Source organism: Pelmatolapia mariae, linkage group LG16_19 (assembly GCF_036321145.2).
Source record: "Pelmatolapia mariae isolate MD_Pm_ZW linkage group LG16_19, Pm_UMD_F_2, whole genome shotgun sequence".
NCBI classification, from domain to species: Eukaryota; Metazoa; Chordata; class Actinopteri; order Cichliformes; family Cichlidae; genus Pelmatolapia; species Pelmatolapia mariae.
In genome coordinates this window covers 42,805,001-42,823,269 of record NC_086241.1, presented here as the reverse complement: position 1 = coordinate 42,823,269, position 18,269 = coordinate 42,805,001, and the positions used below count along the sequence as shown (strand labels likewise).

Genomic DNA, 18,269 nt, shown 5'->3' with positions numbered 1-18,269 from the left:
CCTACTATATCTTTTATATATTGTATCTTTATACTTTGACCATATATTTGCTAAAAAAAACAAAACAAAACAGCATTTAAGGCATATTTTTCTTTCAGATACTCAAGTGTAAAGTATTGAAGAAAGATGAGCTGTTACTGAAATGGAGATTAAAAAAAAAAGAGAGAGACTGTTTTAAAGGTCAATTCACAATTTTTTGACTCCTAGCACTTTAAAATATACTGTTTCGAAATTTTCTTGAGTCAAATATTATAAAACAGATAAATGATGCAGAGTGCAAATGTTTGGTGCAACTTTGAAACTATGATCCCATGATACTGATGTTCAAAGTCAGTTATACCAAAAAATTCTAATCAAAAATGAGATTTTGGCTTTAGATCGTAAAACTGAAGTGATTTTAAATACAGCTCAGGTTACATTTTTGAAGGGAGTCAATATATTAAATATTCATTAAAGATACTAAATTTGTTAAGTTGCACAAAAGAAATCAGAAATATATATTTATATTATATATTTTTTTCTTAAGATTTTAATATATATAAGTGATAAAGTTAAGCCCAGATTAATGTCTTAATTACCTTGTAACAATCATTAAAGCAAAGGCTTAACCTTTGTAAGGAGCTAGCATTATTCAGAGTGAATGAAAAAAGCACCAACAATTATGTTTCAGTGCTTAATGTGAAAGTGTTGTCAAACATCAAAGTCAGGTTCTTTCTTTGGTTAATTAACAATGTGGTCTGCCTATGTAAGTGCCACTAGACAGTTTCATTTCAACATTTCAAACATCTTTAGGGTTTAAGTTTCACTGGCAGATAAATCGGTGAGTCATCTGCATATCAATGCAATGTTTTTGTTTTTTGTTTTTTTACATAAAACCACAGGGTATATATACAAGGAAAAAAGACGACTGGACTGAGAATTAAGTCTCATAAAAGCCAACAGAGAAGATTCTAACCGAGAGATAAGAAACCTATGAGACTCATGAGGGTGCAAAATAAGGTGGTGGGATCTTAAAGCACAAAAATGGCAGAATCTCTGAGTCAGCAATTAAAAGAGTAATGTCCAGACTCATTCTCCAGTACCTTGAAAGTAAAAAGCTGTTAAAGGAATCAGTCTGAAGTTAGAGAACTGTATGATGAAGGTATAAAAAAGGCTGAATCACTGTGTGTTTAGAGTCAGCTTCCAGATGCTATTGGAAGGATGCAATTAATACTAAACAACACAGCTTGACTAAACAGTGTCACAAAGGTCTTTAAATGAATCAAGTCCACTGGGAACTTTGAACTTTGAGTGAAAGACTTCTTTAGTATATTAGTATACTAATATAGATGTACATGGCAAAAGTGGTCAAAACAGACCTTCCCAAAGTGTGGGGCCCGCCCCCTAGGGGGGGCGCAGAGCCATTGCAGGAGGGGGGCAGGAGGGGGGGACAACGCTGCTAGCACGGGCGCCCACACAAATGCAAAGCAGGAGATGAAGCATAGCTGAATATGTTTCCAAACCAACTTCATTCCAAGCCAAAGACTAGAAAATATGGTGAAGCATATCTTCCCTTTGGTTTCACCTGCACAAGTGCCGAGGTAGGTCTCCCCTGCAGAATTGGTTTTCCCTGCGTTGGGAACAGCGCTGGGCTGTTCAAATCCCGGACAAACAGTATCCTACAGCTGTTTATGTTTTTGAACCCATTTTGCACAGAGAGGCATTTTTTGAAAAATGTATTGATAGCAATGTTGAATATTATTACACAGGAAAAAAACAACTACATGTAAAATAATCACACCGTGACGCCTCTGCCTTTCTAAATAGAGGGACAGTAACTGCGTGTGTATATGTAAGCGTGTAAAACCTGAAGATAGAGACAAAATACTGTTAATCTGACTATCTGCCATTCTGCAATTCATCTCATGTAAACAATAACGTGGCGCACAGCGTGACGTGAAAAAAGGCACATACCTTTGACGTTGTGTGACGAACTCTGTATTCCTCGTCCACACCTAAACGCAAAAAAAGAGTTTTAAAAATCTCCGTTTTCGGTGATTCGAAACGCCGTTTACGTGTGGACGAAACAGCTGCGTTTTCAAAAATACCCGTGTAGGTGTGGACGTAGCGTGAAAGAGTTAGTTTATTTCCTTACTACCTGTAATTTATTGCAGATTACTTGTATTTGCTTAATTGTTTACTAAATGTTTGTGGTGTGAAATAAACCGCAATGGAGCAAAATATGGGTGTGTGTGGTTGGAGCGTGTGTTTGTGCGTGCGTGTGCGCGCGCGCAGGGGGGGGGGGTGAACATTTTTCTTGTAAAACAAAGGGGGGCCCAGCAAAAAAAAGTTTGGGAACCACTGGGTCAAAAGAAGGCAGAGAGTGCTACTGGCAGCAGAGCATGCCTCACAATAAAAGGGCAAGCTGGTATGATACTAATAATAATAATACTAATACTAATAATAATAATGATAATAATAATAATGTAGCTGGTAACCAGTATACCATGGGGAATAAAGCAGATCATCCCCATGAAAGACACTAATCATTTAACTATTTAACAAAATTCTTGTGGGTTTATGCATGAGGAAAAACTTTTCAACTCTTTATTGCTGATAATAAACACACCATGTCAGCGGTATTGTACGTATTGTTTGTTATATGGTGAACCGAGAAGTGTGAGTGAATGGTATCTTTAGACCTGTTCAGCTCTCCGCTGTGGTGGGAGGCCGACATGTCGGGAAGAACAGATAGAGATGTGTGTTGTTGTGGTGGAGTGCAGGTGCAAGTCTGCCACTGAGGGTTCAATTTACACACTGTTTGTGCACCTGCGTGCCAGCGTGTGCATCTGCATGTGTGATATTTGCATGTGAATCTTTGTGAGGACAAATTATTTTTCAAGGTTAAGAGCGAGGACATTATAAAAAGGCCATTTCTCACTCAAAGGCTCATTTGAGACTGTGTTAGCACCTCATGTGTCCGTACATGGATTAACCGTCTGTGCGTGTATGCCTACACGTGTCACCCTCTATAAACTGAGCAGAAAATAAACCTTCATATAAAGAGAGAGCACGTCAGCGACTTCTTACATCTGATCATAGCACTTATCATTCGTTTTATCCTCCTAGAATTTGGATGGTTAGTCAAAGCTGTCACTTTTTGAAGCTCCAGTACAAACTTTAGCTCAATGCAGGTAACAGCACATCTGAGGGGAAAAGAAACTACAAGCTCAAATTACATTTTTTAGATGTGTGAAACAGAGTAGAGGTTTCTGGCAAAACTTCTCTACATCCAAGGTGAATGGAGAAGAGCATAAAGTCTGGATCAGTTAAAGCTCCAACAACACTTGCATAAGGATAACTTTATTGTTTGACACATCATTTACACATTGTATGGCAATTTATTTGCTAATTTCCTTAATTTGACAACATTAGATCCACAGCAAAGAACGTTTCAGTAACACCAGCTAACAGCAGCAAAAACCTCAGTGCCTGCCAAGAAGTTCAGGATATCCTCAGCAGCTAACTTCAGTATTACCATCATTGGTCAGAATTGAGCTTCACAGACTCATCAGCCCATTTGAGTCTGTGAAGGTCCCTTTCAAACACTTTTTACTGCCTCCTCAAGAGGCTTCACCCCTGGCATTTTGACAGCTGAGGTAACCAGTGCACTGAGAGCCTACACTTACTAAACATGAATGCTAACCATTGGAGGTTACGCAGGGTTAAAAATAATAATACAAAAAAATATTTAATTGACATATATCTATGTTTTTATACCCAAACAGTAGTAGAAACAGGCCATTACAGGGACACACAGAACAGCGAGCTGTGGCTCAAAAAGATCTTTATAATGATAACAATGGAAAGGGAGCTGTTACTGTTCTCCTTATTTGCTCCCATACTGTTCCAGTGGTGGATCAAACATGGGAAGAATTTCAAATAATGATATCCGAGTTTGTACAAATAATCTCAGCAGGCTTCAGACTGTCCCAAACATTGGATTTCAAACAGCTTTTGTTTTCAAATCATGCCCCTCTGTTATATCAATGAGAGTGGAATCACTTATGTTGTCATGTCAGGACACATCTCGGGGTATGTGCATACATGCACCGCACATCTATTCATACGATGATTACAAGGAGGAGCCACTCAGAAGCAGGTTGACCCAAAATGACAATTTTTATTTTTTGGCTGTACCAAGACCCAGTTTAAAATTACAATAAGAATTTTTTTCAACTGAAATCATGGAGCACTTTAGCAGAGTCCCAGAAAAAAGTCAGTACCGGCAGCTGGAGTGCAACAGTTCTCCTTTGAAGAACACACGTATCTTACACTCAGCCTGAAACACTGAGTTTGGGAAGGGATTTAGTTTAGGAGTCCAAACCTCCTTCAGCTTAACTGCTGTACTGAAGCATGACTGACTGACTAAACCTGGACCAAAACATTCGAACCAGCTAGGGAGAAAGTGTGTTTCTGTTCATGATATTGTGTGTCATATGTGTGTTTATAGTCTCTTTGTGTGTGTATATATTCCAAAAGGGGCAGATTTGACCCTGCCCTGGAAGTGTTTAAACATTCTCGTACCAAACAGAGAGGTTACAGTGTGTAAGCAGGAAGCTGGAGTGTGTGTGTGTGTGTGTGTGTCTGTGGTGTCTCTGTGATTTTTATACATTTTTTATTTCATGTGTATTTGTGTGTGGTGACGCCGCTGCTCGCTAAACTGACACATTTTCAATCACATGGTTTATTCCGAGGAAATTGTTGAAAAAGAGGGAAAAGGGCAGATTTCTGCGGCTCTGCGGGCTACAATAGGACAAGCCAGGATTATTTTTTTTCACTTTGTGCGTGTGTGTACGCGCACAAGTGTGCATGTGTATGTGTGTGCATTCGCAGACAATGCCCTGGTAGCCAATTTGTAATATATAGTCGGCCTTGAAAAATGGCCCAGATCTCCCCTTCGCTGTCTGCAATTTAGCTCTGCCGGCGCCCAGCAATACCCATTGTACTGCCTCCCACCACTGCCATTTTGGCCTGATGGAGTGTGTGTCTGCACTTCGCGTGTGCGAGAGTGTGTTTGTTTACTTGCTTACGTGCATCTCAGTGTGCATTTACCCATGAGTCTGTCTTTGTGCGTGCATGCACTGGTGTGCGCGAGCCAGCAACTGTGTTTATACTCAGGTTATTGAATTTCTGCTTGTGCATGTTGGTGTGTGACACTATGCAAGTGCACGTCTCTGTGAGGTGCTGCGCCATTAGTGTGTGCCTAAAGTTGTACTGGTTATTTAATGCGTACGCATATAGTTGATTTTCTGTGCTCGTGTTTGATGCAGCACGGTTACTCCGTCTACTTTCCAAAATGACAGCAAGAAACCTGAAGGCAACATTCTGGAATGAATGGATAAAAAAAGAGAGAAACGTGAGAGAGAAGGGAAGGATGGAGTGATACGCAACAATTTAGGTAAAGAGAAAAAGAAAGACTGGAATAAGATTTTTAAGGATGTGAGAAAGAGGCCACTGTGTTAAGATGGACATAAAGACGTGCATGTAAAAGCAGGTTAGTTGGGCACAAGGACGAGGGTCAGAAGAAAAAAATGTAGCACAGGAATATCCGGAGAAAAAGATGGAAGGAAGAAGGGCTAAAAGGTGACTTTATAGATGTAAGTTTGACTGCAAAAAATTGTTCCTGAATTGAAAGAGGGATGTGGACAATAAAATATGTAAGATTGGAGGAGTTGTAAGAGAGACTAATGGGAAACAACGGATTGGCTTGATTGTTTGAATGAGGAGTAAAGATACAACGATATGAAAAAAAAGGAAAAGAAAGATTTAAGGATATAAAATGAAGGTGAGCAGCAAAAATAGAAAAGTGAGGATTATGCATGTCCCGAGATGTTGCCTGTAACCGGTGTTGGGTGTAATGCGTTACTAAGTAACGCGTTACTGTAATTAAATTACTTTTCCACTGAAAAAGTAGAGTAACTAATTACTGTTCATTTTTAGGTATTTTAATTACAGTTACTTACAATGTACTTGCGTTACATTGTAAAATAATTAAACTCGCTGAATATCATTATTTAATTTCAATAATTTATCTTCTAAACGTAGAAGTAAACCCTGCCGCTTTAACATCGCTGTAGTGCAGGTGCACGTCATTTCGCGCCAGTTTGCTGCATAGTCGTATTCTAAAGCGGAAGATGTCGGACTCGGCTGAAGCGTGTGGCTGTTTTATGAAATGGACATATTCCCGTCTCTTCACTTTTCTGAAACAAGCAGACAAGAATATTACAGTGATATGTAAGCTATGTCCTGGGGAGAAAAAACTATCGGCTGTTGTTAATAGCAGGAGTAATCTACTGAAGCGCCTGACACGAGAGCATAGACGAACACTTCTGAGTGATCCTTGTTCATCATCCATGGATAACACCGCGGCAACTCCTGCTAAGCAGGCAAAACTTGATTTTACTTCAGCAGCACAGAAAGCGTCTGAAGGTGAGCTTAAAAAATGACTGCAAGCTACATTGTGGAAGACATGCTACCGCTGCGCACTGTAGAGTCTCCGTCTTTAAAAAAAATTATTTATTATTTAAAGAGTTTAATTTCTATTGTTTGCCACTCAAGGTTTATAGGGATTTTAAGAAGTATTTAGTTAAATTACTTATTTAGTAATTAAGTTACTTTTCTGACACAGTAATTAGATAAGTATTTTAAATACAATATTGACTAAGTAATTAGTAATTAGTAATTAATTACTTTTTTAAAGTAACTTACCCAACACTGCCTGTAACACCTAACTCAACGATCATGAGTGTTCTTCCTATACTGGACTAGAAATGGTGGCACACTGTCCTCTCTCACATATTTGTTAATGACTTAACAAAGCAATTTTTATGGAGTCAGCTGTCAGTGATGAAGGCAATATATAGTGAAAATGGTGGTAATCACAGTACACGGGTACCATACCCGAGTCCAGCTGCACTGTATTCAGCGCTACATAGTGATTGGCTGTGCATCCGGCACACAGTCTAATGTGAATATACCCTAAGGTGGAGCTGAATCCATTAACTGTATATTGTATATTGAAGGAGGAGCAAAAGCAGGAGTATTTATGTAAAGAATACCTGACTGAGACTTTTTTAAGGCGCTGTTAGGATCCTGATGACTTTGACATGTTTGTGTGGTGACTTATTTGGCACCACGTCTTTTAAGGGTCTTGGTGTACCACCAAAAAGGCCTACACTATTTTGTATACTAATTACAGGGGAAACATTCATTAATAGTCATTAGGTAAGTCCTTGTTAACACATTTAAGAAAAAAAAAGTTTAAGCTTATAAAATAATTCATAAAGTGAAGTGTTTCCTTGAAACTCTGATAAAAATTCCCAAGTTCGATTTTTCTTGACTTTGAAGTATTACATTATGCAGTAAATTTCACCCACTCAGCAGTATCATGCACAAATTCATTTCCACCTTATTTACACTGATTGTACCTGTTAAATAAAGTCAGTGCATTTTCTCAAAACTCTTTTTTCCCTTCAAAACTCACATACAGTGCAGACAGTCCCAGTCCCTTAATCTCACATAAAAAACATGGAAAGGATCCATGTAGGATCCATACTAAATATTAAACATTATTGTGCAGCACGTAGGATCGACAGCGCACAGTGTGCTTTGAGGTAGGAGCCAAAAAGGGTGTAGTTAGTGTGTGTGAGCACCCGTGTGTACACCTGTGAGCATGAACGCGCTTGTTTTTAAAAGGTTCCTTCCAATGTTCCCTCTAAGGTGCGCGCGTGCGCAATTGCGCACTGCTGGCACGGTCTCTGCGCACAGAAAATCTGCGTTGCGCACAAAAAAAAAAAAAAAAAAAAAATCTGAATTGAAATTACAATTAAAACTTTAACAATTCTGTTTTGCAGTGTTAGTCAGAAAGTGACTGCCTGCTCCAGTAGGGGATTAGAACGATGCCACCTTATCCCATAGTTCAGCCAATAATGCGATTCACATTCGTATATACGCAGCTAATCAACGTCGTTGACAGGCTATGACAGCGTCCTTATGCGCCGACACCGGCAACGTGTACAACCATTGGAGATGTGAGCAGGACAGACGGAACAATTGACGGAAAAAGTGTGGACTTTATACCAGTTTTTAAATTGTGTTGATAGGCCACGTAAAACCAGAGATATGATTAAAAAAATATATGCAATGTTTGTTTGTTTTTCCTACGTTGTTTATATTTACTGCGGGAAGAAACGGTAAAAACTGCGTTTTATAAGGAAAACGCTCGAAAGCACTATCCGCCTGTGAGCAAAAACAGGCCCCCTTCCAACCCCCCCAGCCTTTCCTATTGGTGGAAAAATGTACCATGTCGACCAATCAAAAAAATGATATGGCATTTAGTTGTTTAGGAAGGGGGAAGTTTTAGGAGTGACGGCGGTGTTTTGACATGTGAGAGATTTGCAACGTTTAGCACAGATCTTGTGTAGTTAGTGTGTAGTGTAGTCAATAGTTTTGTTGTGTGTGTCAGAACAATGAGGCGAATGCTGAATGTTACAGGTGTTACAGGAGTGATACATCTCCTGTTGTCAGGCCTGCAGGTATCAGGCTGTTGTTCTCCTTTATCTCATAGTGGACAGAAATAAATTTTTGGAGTGGCACAAATAATTTGTGTGGCATCAAATTTGATGCAGAACAGCTGATTGTTCTGTAAATAGTTTGAAATGTTTATTTAAAAAAATGCCTTGGCTGCATTTTTAGGTAAACAGCTGCAAAAAACTTTTTTGAAGAAGTAACTATATAATTAATTGCCCAACATTGGTCATTATATACTGTATTTTGCAGACAGAGAGTTACAGGACTCTCTCCCAGACCACAGACTCATACTCATAATACAAGTCAGAGCTTTATTTAAAAAAATTTAAAAAAAAAATAGAAAGAAAGTTGTGTTTTCAAAATTGGAGTTCAAGTTATTTTTACTTCCAATAGTGTTAACATACTACACAGGTCATGAACAAGATTTGTTTTTCATTGTAAGTGGGCTAAAGCAGTTAATTAAAAGTAGTCTAACATAAATGTAAATGCTGTAATTTGAATATTTTAATAAACCAGGTAACTTGGATGGATTCGATGCTGGTGTGACCGCAGTGCACATGTCTGCTGTTGCTCACAGTGGTTCAAGGGACCGCTCAGGGAGTTTGTGTGTTCGCTCAGACACATGAAAAATTAGAGGGAACATTGGTTCCTTCATGTAATGATCTGCTAGAGGGTGTGGGGGGCCACAGCCCCGTCCTCCAGGGCATGAAGCAGGTATGGAGGAGATCAAAACTCCAGACATCCAGAGGCCCCCAGAACACAAGAGACCAAGGAAGACCAACAGAGGGGCAGCCGCGCCACTATCCCAGAAAGAGCTGAGGAGAGTCCCAGATGAGGGGTCACCCAGCAGCCGCGGAGCAGAAGCCAGGGGGGGTTGCAGTGACGTGCCCGTGAGCTCCGCCGGCAGCCAGCTGTGCCTGAGTGACCGAGCCCCAGGCCGAGAGGCCGAGGGCACCCCATCCCCGAAGTGGCCCGAGCGAGCCCCAGGCTCCAGGCCCCGATAAGCAGCCACCAAGGAGTGAGCCGGTGTGTACCTGGACGCCCATCCCCGGACACAAAGAACCACCAACGCACCGATGTCTGAGGGCGTCCGCCACCGGAAGGGGAAGTGGTGGGGGGAGATAGGCCTCCAAACCTTGGAGGGCCTGAGATGTCCCCAGAGAGGTGGCGTCTGATACCCAACCTGACATATAGACACAGACATACAGGCACACACAGATACAAACATCCATTCCCACCCTCATGCTCTCATAAGCAATTACTCCACACTCAACCAACATGGAGACAGACATAAAGAGACACTGTACACACAATCACACTCCCCAAGCGTACTCTAAGAACTGGGTCTAGGTACCCTTGCCCCTGGAGGGGGAAACTGCACCCAGACCCAGGTGGTGTTACCCTTTTCTCTGCGGTGGGGAGAAGCAGACCGCCCCGACTCCGCAGCAGCAGGGAGGCCCCACATTCCAGACCCCAGTTAGACGGCCAACTCCTCCTCCTAGCCCCCCCGCTCCAACAGGCCGCAGAGACCGGGGGTGTGAGAAGACTCCAAACCTCCCTCCACCCGCTCATATGTAGTGTTGATGTATATGTGTTCTAAGGTGCAATTAAAACCCAGGAGGGCATGGAGCTACCTGCCAGAGAGCAGCAGGTAAGCGCATAGCCCCTCCTGCTAGCCCTCAATGTCTACGTGTAGTGCTGGGCGATATGGAAAAAATATTTATCACGATATGAATTCTTTTATATCACGATAACGATATATATCACGATATACCACCTGACCTGTGGTCATCTGGAAAGTATGCAGTCTGTAAACAGCGAGTGGAGAGGGTGCAGTCTTTGTTTTGAATTACCGTAAAGCAAATCCGGGTGCACGTAAAGCAGCACCATGTCGCAAAACCACAAGACGGAGTTTCTTTGTGAAAAATATAATTTTTTTATACTTTATTTTCTCTTGCATAAAGTTAAGAGTATGTATAGTGAGAAGACAACACTAATATATTTGCCACAGGCTATTTAACCCTTTAAGACCTACCATAGAACCAAGTCCGCCAGAGCTTATCTTTACATTTTACATGCTGTAGTGCCATTTGTGGGAGCATTTCAAGTTGCTACACATCAATACAACCATTATAGCCCAAATTTTAATAATATGTATGCATTAAGTCCATAGTAACTACATAAATTGCAAAAAAAGTGCAATAAACTACAAAAAAATTGAAAATCGTTTTTGTTTTGTTTTTTTACATATATTTCTAGTTAGAGAAATTTAAGAGGCTTATCCCTTAAAACTGTAAATACAAAAAAGTTGCACAAAATAGTTTCCAACCACGAGAAATTTATTTTGAGTGTCTTCATAGTTTTATTTTTGAGATACACAAATTTTTATATACTACAGGAAAAATGAAAATAAATAAATGCAAATATGCAAAAACACAGCATGTGCATCAAAATAAACTATTTCCAAGAGTGTAATTTGACTTCTAAGCATCCCAGAAACGATACAGAAAAGCATAAAGTCAAACATGACTTTTAAAAACACCAACATAGGCTTTGAAGCTAAAAAAACTACATTTTCCGCGAAAATGACGTCACTTCCGGTTTTGGACAGGTAATGGCGGACATGCGATAGTTCGCGCTGACTTATATTCCAACGTAGGAAGTGTTATGAACAGCTGATCGGATCGGCAAAGCGTGTTTCTGGAATATTTTGTTTTTGTTGCTGCAAGTCTGGAATATTATGTTTTTGTTGGTGGAAGTGCTTTTTATGCAATTTTTGCAAAGCTCTATGTGGAAGGAAACAGTGACCTAGGGCAAGCTAATGGAATAAGATGCAAGTACAACTCCTACGGTTTCATATGCAAAAAACATTATTGCGCTATCTTACGTGGTTCCAGTTCTACAGGGATTTAAAAATAGTTAGGGAAAACGGAGTGTGCCTGCTCCGACCGGTTGTAAAGGGTTAATGATATATTTTATGTAATAATTTATAAAATTAAGGTTAGAAACGATAGAAACGATAGAAGACAAACGGCACGATAGACACTTTTCTATCGTCCACACGATATATATCGTCATATCGCCCAGCACTATCTACGTGTATTTAAAATTGAGAGGTGGGCAACGACGCCAGGTGTACACCCTGATGGTAATTTGGAGTCCGTGTTGCGTGCCCACCCCCAAGATCCTATATGTATGTGTTATGAGAGTGTGAGTAATGTGAATGTCTAAGTTGTGAGATAAAATTGAGGCAGAGGCAGCCAGAAGGGGACAGAGGGGGGGATGCCTCCTCTGCACCCTGGTGACACACCCTTACCCCAAGGCCCTGCATGTGTGGGTGATTGTGGTGGAGCGGGAAGAGGGAGGCAGCTGGAGATGGGGAGGGAAGGAAGGGAGGGGCAAGTGACCCCTCCCTGGGGCCAGCTCCCCCGCTGACCCCAGTAGGCACCCCCATACTCTGCAACCCGCCAGGGAAAGGGGGCCCAGGCCCATCCGGACCGGGGCCCAGTGCAGCAGCGCCGCCCGGCCCACAGAGCCCGGGACAGCCCACCCAACCCCACCACAGAGAAAACTGCACCCACCCCATCATCCACTCATCTTCCAGACTACACAAGACAATAGACGCCCAGGCTGAGATCTTCCTCCACCTCTCCTGTATCTCCCCCTCCTGCAGAGAGAATTCCTGAAGAGAGGAAAGCTCCTGCAAGATGTAACAGCTTCCCCCACCAGTTGAAGAGCCCCCCAGGTGGCTCGATGCACTGGCGGCACCCTGCGCCAGGGCTGGGCCCCCATACACCCACCCGCCCACAACCCCGGCAACACACCAACCAGGACCCAAGCCCCCGAGGCCCGGCCAGGGCCCCAGCCCAGAGACGGAGCGCCCCCAGAACCTCACGCGCGTCCCGGACCCACCCAGGGGCAGCCAGGCTACCAGGTCAGTAACCCACGTCCGTCAGCACAGACCCTCCCCTAGCCCCGCTGCACGCAGCCACGAGGAAACCGTCACCTAAGAGCCAACAGAGCCCTTAATTGGCCATGACCGCTACCCCGGGTTGAGCCCCCCAAGGAAGATGCTCATGGAGAACCCCCCGACGCCCTAAGCCTGTCCCTACCCCCACACCAATCACAACAGTGAAGGTGGGACCAAACTATGACCCCCCCACCCCCACTAGGTGATGGAGCTGATCAAAGGAGCCCAGAGCAATTGATCTGATGTGGTGGCAGAGGCTGTATCAAGACTAATGTAATCTAATAGATAATTTCTATATTGGTTAGAATTAAGATTATTTTTATTTTTCCAGTTCATGAGGACTGTTTTCTTGGCTATGCATAGGGCAGTGAAAACCATATGGGCTATATTCTTTTCTGAAGTGACATTATCTAAGCTGCCCAACAAACACACTAAAGGGGAAGTTGGAATGTTACATTTCAGACACTTTGATAAGTCTTCACATATCTCGCGCCAAAACTTCTGAACAGGTGGACAGAACCAAAGAGCGTGGATATAATTGTCCAGTGAATTGGTTTGGCAGTGTGAGCAGTTGTTGGTAGACGTAAAGCCCATCTTGAACATCCGATGACCTGTATAGTGCACTCTATGTAGTATTTTGTATTGAATTAATTGAAGACTGGGATTTCTAATTAGATGAAAGGTTTTTAAGCAAATCTGAGACCAGAAGTTTTGTCCTTATCACAACTTAAACGTCACTACAGTGGAGGGAAAGTGAAACAATAAAAATAATGGGATTCAAAACTTGGTTTTCTGAGTGATCTGATTTATACCGCCAATAACCAACCTTTCTCAATATCTCGACTTTGTCACAGTTGCGAACATGAGACAGCCCATATGCTACTCCATATGTCACTCGGTGTCTAATATTGCCGCAGCTGGTGTGGCGCTGACGCCAAACAACACCTCATGTGTATCTCTGACATTCCAGTGTCTGGGACAAAATGTCAGCATTTGGACAGCCTGGGAATTGTAGGGTGTGAGAGATATTATAAACAATTAACAATCTTGCTAAAGCTTTCAAAATGTAAAAAAAAGAAAGAAATAGAAAGAAGGACTAATGGTTACTTTTGTTGAAGAAATAAGAGAAAAAGTTCATTTTTTTGGCACATGTATGCCAATTTGTTGATGATTGGCTACACTCTCTGGATTGTACCAGCTGATGAAATAATATAACAGGAGGTGTAAGCTTATTCTACATTCACTTGTAGCTACAGTACCAGACTGAATTGTTATTGGTGGGTCTGAAAACCAGTCACGTATAGTTGTTGTTTTATCTGGGATTACGTTCAGTCTGAAAACATTGTGCAATTTTTTTACTATGATTTTCTGAGTTGAGCAATATTGTTCACTGAAACTGTGCATCACTCGAATAAAAGTATCTGTGAAAAAAAAGCTTTTCATTCTGGTCTTCTGATTGGGTCCAAACCAGGAAGTGCTACAGTGATAACAAAAACACAAAACTAAGGATACATGTTTTCTGATTCTTATTCATGGAATTGATGGACAATTTCTTGAGCGTTATTAGCATTAAAAGTCACACATGCTTCTAGCTGGCTACTCTCTTATCACCTTTTAAATTGGCCATATAGACAAACACATATTTTCAAAGCCTTGTAAGTCAAAAGCGTGCAAAAAAGACATGCAAGTGAAATAAAATGCATACTTTGTCTAAAGCAAGTCAATAGTGACTTTTCATTTAGCTGTGGTATGTAATTACATTTTCTCTTTCTTCAGTCATTGGTCACTGCTTAATTGCAGTCTGGTGTTGAGCACATGAAGCAGGTTTATTAGAGGTTGTCTGATGAAAAGACTGGAAGCAAAAAAGAGTATATTTACCAAAATTAGGAGCTAAAAGACGCTAAAAGGCTCTGCAGCATTCCAGACCTCCATCACTTGTAGTTCAATACAAGCATCACTTGTATTGAACTACAGTGATGCATTTACATTATTAAGAACCATTTGATTCCCTGCTTGTATAAGGATATTGATGAGATCAGAGTCAATGACCTTGACAAGTGAAAACTCCAAAGAAATTGATGGACTCAGTGTCACCGAGATAAATGTTTACAGGTTTTAAGAATATCCATCAAGCAAAGGCAATCACAAGGACAACTGAGTAAAGCAGCTTTTCATTTACCCTAAGAGATTTGGAGCAGGCAGATGTCATATTTTACTCCTGTTGTTTTTAATATATAATGTGAGTCATGACACAACACATTGCTCAAAACTCCTAGAATCTTCTCGTGCCCGTTACATGGACTGGAACTTAACATAGTAGTCTCTGTGCCGAGTCAGACTCTGTGTCTCTTGAAACCTGCTTAAAGCCTGCCGTATAATCAACAAAGTACACCGACCTCAGTGACAGAACAAACCTGCTTTTCTTCTTGCACATGACAGCACTCTTCTTATCTTTTATTGTTTTGTTTTTCCCCTTCCCCCACAACAGAAGCGATCTGTTTCCTAGTCATGCATCGAGAGATCAAATCTAAAAGTAATACAATCTCTGGACTTACATCGCAGTCGTTTAATTTGAAAACCAACTCTCGCTGCCTTCTCCGGTAGCTTTAAACTGAAATAAGTTATGCCGGCGGTGCCCTCGCTTCACCCTCTGACAAGAACAATAGCGGCCGGCTCGCCTCAGAAAACTGTGTTTTACAATAATACTTGTCCACAAAGCAAGACCGACAATGTCAATGGTTTTATGGTGCGCTACACAGTGCAGCTAATGTTCTCCTGCAAGCCAGCATCGCTTCACTGCTTCTCCCACTCGCTCTCTCCTCCTCCTTCCTCTGTCTTCCAGAGTCTCTCTCCCTCTTTCTGCCTCCTGTTTTTTTTCCCTTCTCTCTTTTATTCTCCTTGGCTCTCCCTCGCTCCCTTTCTCAGTATGAAAAATCCATTCCGGCATGGGTTTTGACAGCCTGTCTTTGGTGGGTGTGTAAAATTCAAATAATTCACTGTTCATAGACAGTCACTTTGGGGCTGCTTTGTATTTTGTATTTGACTCCGGTGTCACTTTGCCTGCCCGTTGAGTCCCAATTGGCAACATTTACCTTTTCAAAAAGAAAAGAAATAAATAAATCAAATCTACCACCAAACTGCAGGTTAGTTTTTTTTTTTTTTTTTGTGACTGTTTCCAAGGGCGGGAAGTTTTAGGCGACCAATCATGGTGGCAGATACATCTTGAAATACATCTGAAATAAGCGATTATATTCTAAGCAAACAAAAGAGTGTTAAATATGTGTTAAATATGCCACATTGTTTTGTGGCATATTTAAAGCCCCCTTGAATGTAAGTGTTTGCACTTGAGTGTGATTTAAAAACCTTTGGCCGTCATACTTTTTTTTTTAACCTTTATCATCCAACTTTACAGTTTTGTCTCTCCCTTAATTAGTGTGGCTTCTTGTAGAGGGTACATGATGTTAACACTGTAAGAAAGACTGTAAGTAATTTCCCTGTGTGGCAGTTAGATTTGGGGCATTTTATTTAGAAAATATTTGTAAAACCTCTAAAAGGTTAAATTACCCACTCTGGGTCAAGGATGAGTTGGTGGCCCAAGTGGAATAGTTTAAGTATGTGTGGGTCTTGTTCACAAGTGAGAGCAGTGAGGGATTGACAGGCGGATTGAGGAGGGTTAGTCATGACACACAGGAAAGTCTATGGCTCTGTGCTTGCTGCCTCTGCAAACTGGTCCCAGATAAGCAGCAGAAAATGGATGACTGGACGATCTTTGCACATTATATAGTGAAATACGTGCATTAATGAGTTGTGCCTTTTTTAAGTAGATCCTAAAAATCCGGTTTATGTCACTGACACACAGGAAGCAGTTTGATCACATGTCAAACTTTCAAACTTCAGTCACGCATTCAGATCAGCAACAAACTTGATGAAACACGTGTAAGATGAGGAAGTAACGCAGCTTCACTGTGGAGCTAGCTAAGCTAGCTAAGCTCAAATGTATGGAAAGTGGAGAAGTAGCAGCAGAAGGAGATAAAAAAAGAATAAAAAAGACGGGTAAATAAATGAAGAATTAAACAGTTTGTCTGCCTCCAGTTCTTCATGCAACAAATTAAAAACAGACTGACTGCATCTGTTGACTCAGTGAGTCGCTCTTCCAATGCCTGAAAGAAGAAGCTACAAAAACCCCAAAGTGACTCGTGTTAAGGGAAGTAAAGTTTGCAGATAAACTCGCACTGTATTACTAAAGTACATTAATTTACTATGCTGTGCTGATGCTGGATTGTTTGTGGCCGTTAAATAGCAGAGTAGTAAGTCATCACACACCGTGAGTCCATGCCAGTACGGTAATATTTTTGCAGCAAAGTTACCAACTTATCGTTAACTTGTTACGGAAAACATCCCTTATGGAAATTTAGTTTTCCGGTTAGCCAGTACCACATGTATAAGTGTGTAGCCTACATTTATTGCTTTCTGAGATGTCTATTCTTTCATAGGTAAATATTGTGCTTTTAAGTACTAAACTTATTTTTTTGGGGGGAAAATATCACATAAGTTGACATAGTATATTTAATATTTGCACTATATATCATTTATAGCAATCTTTTTCATATGGGTGCTGATAGCATTTGTGGTCCTGATAATGCTGAGTGTGCTACCCCCAGTTCACACAGATATTGCCATATTACATCACATCCGCAGGACCCTCTATGTTAAAGATATTCCCGCAGCTATCGCAGCTGCCTGTTTATGGGTAATTAAACAAAGTATTTGGATTCTTTTTTGAGTGTTATTTTCATATAGACTTGAGACTGAGAGGTCCACAGTTTGTTGTCCACTGAGCTGGAAATGCCCAATCTTTCATTATTTTTTCACATGAACTGCCAAATTATCATTTACCTACTGCTTATCTGCAGAATATATTTTGCATCTAATTCTCTGATTTTCCATGACATTTGCACTGTGCTTTGTGTGGTTATTTTGTCTTTGGTTCCTATGCTCTGTTCCTACTTTTTTGTCTTTGTTCACTTGATTTTCCCGTTTTCTCCCTCTTATTCTTCATTTAAGTCTTATTTTTACTCCCACTTCTTCTTCTTCTCCTTTTTTCATGTGGCTGTCGTTAAAGAACCTCTTCACGTTTTTTTGTGTGTTTCGCAGTGACCCCTACTGGGAGCGGCCAGCTAATGCAGGCAGCTGCTCCGCCGCCCGGCCCAAGACCCTTCACCTGGCCGGCCAGCAGCATACCTCCTCACCATGGTAACGTTTGTGTGTGCTCCTTGTAGCAGTAGCAGTAGTAAAACCAGTAGTATAACTTCCCTGTGTGTGTGTGTGTGTGTGTGTATGTGTGTGTGCGTGTGTGTGTGTGTGTGTGTCATCGACAAAGAGTGGTATGAATGGATTGCCAAACCCTTTTTACTGTTGTTTTATTGTTGTTGGTTCATATACAGATTTGTCTCAGTAGCATTAAAAGGAAGGGATGTACGTTCGTTTTTATGCATTGCCATTTAATTTCCAGCTGATTTTCTAAGACGTTAAAGACGTAAGGATCACCAATTCAACTTGTTCGATTCAATTTCATTCCAGGATAGGCCTTAAAATGGAACGACTTCCAGCACTGATGTGACTGGTTCTTTGGAAGACATTTTTGCTTTGATTCACTTGTGCTGGCACCCAACTCAATTTCTGGCATCAGGGATCCTCTGGCCTCATTTTACCTGACGTATTATGTTGC

At 41.2% G+C, this 18,269-nt stretch overlaps 1 protein-coding gene across 2 annotated transcripts in view; it reads left to right on the top strand.

Annotated features, from left to right (window-relative positions):
- LOC134645907 (neuronal PAS domain-containing protein 3) overlaps window positions 1-18,269 on the top strand; it is a 367,866-nt gene that overhangs the window by 84,995 nt on the left and 264,602 nt on the right. For both annotated transcript variants that reach the window (XM_063499536.1, XM_063499537.1), the window contains exon 2: window positions 17,696-17,794. In XM_063499536.1, coding sequence (XP_063355606.1) covers window positions 17,696-17,794 — 99 coding nt within the window. The remainder of the gene's footprint in view (window positions 1-17,695; window positions 17,795-18,269) is intronic.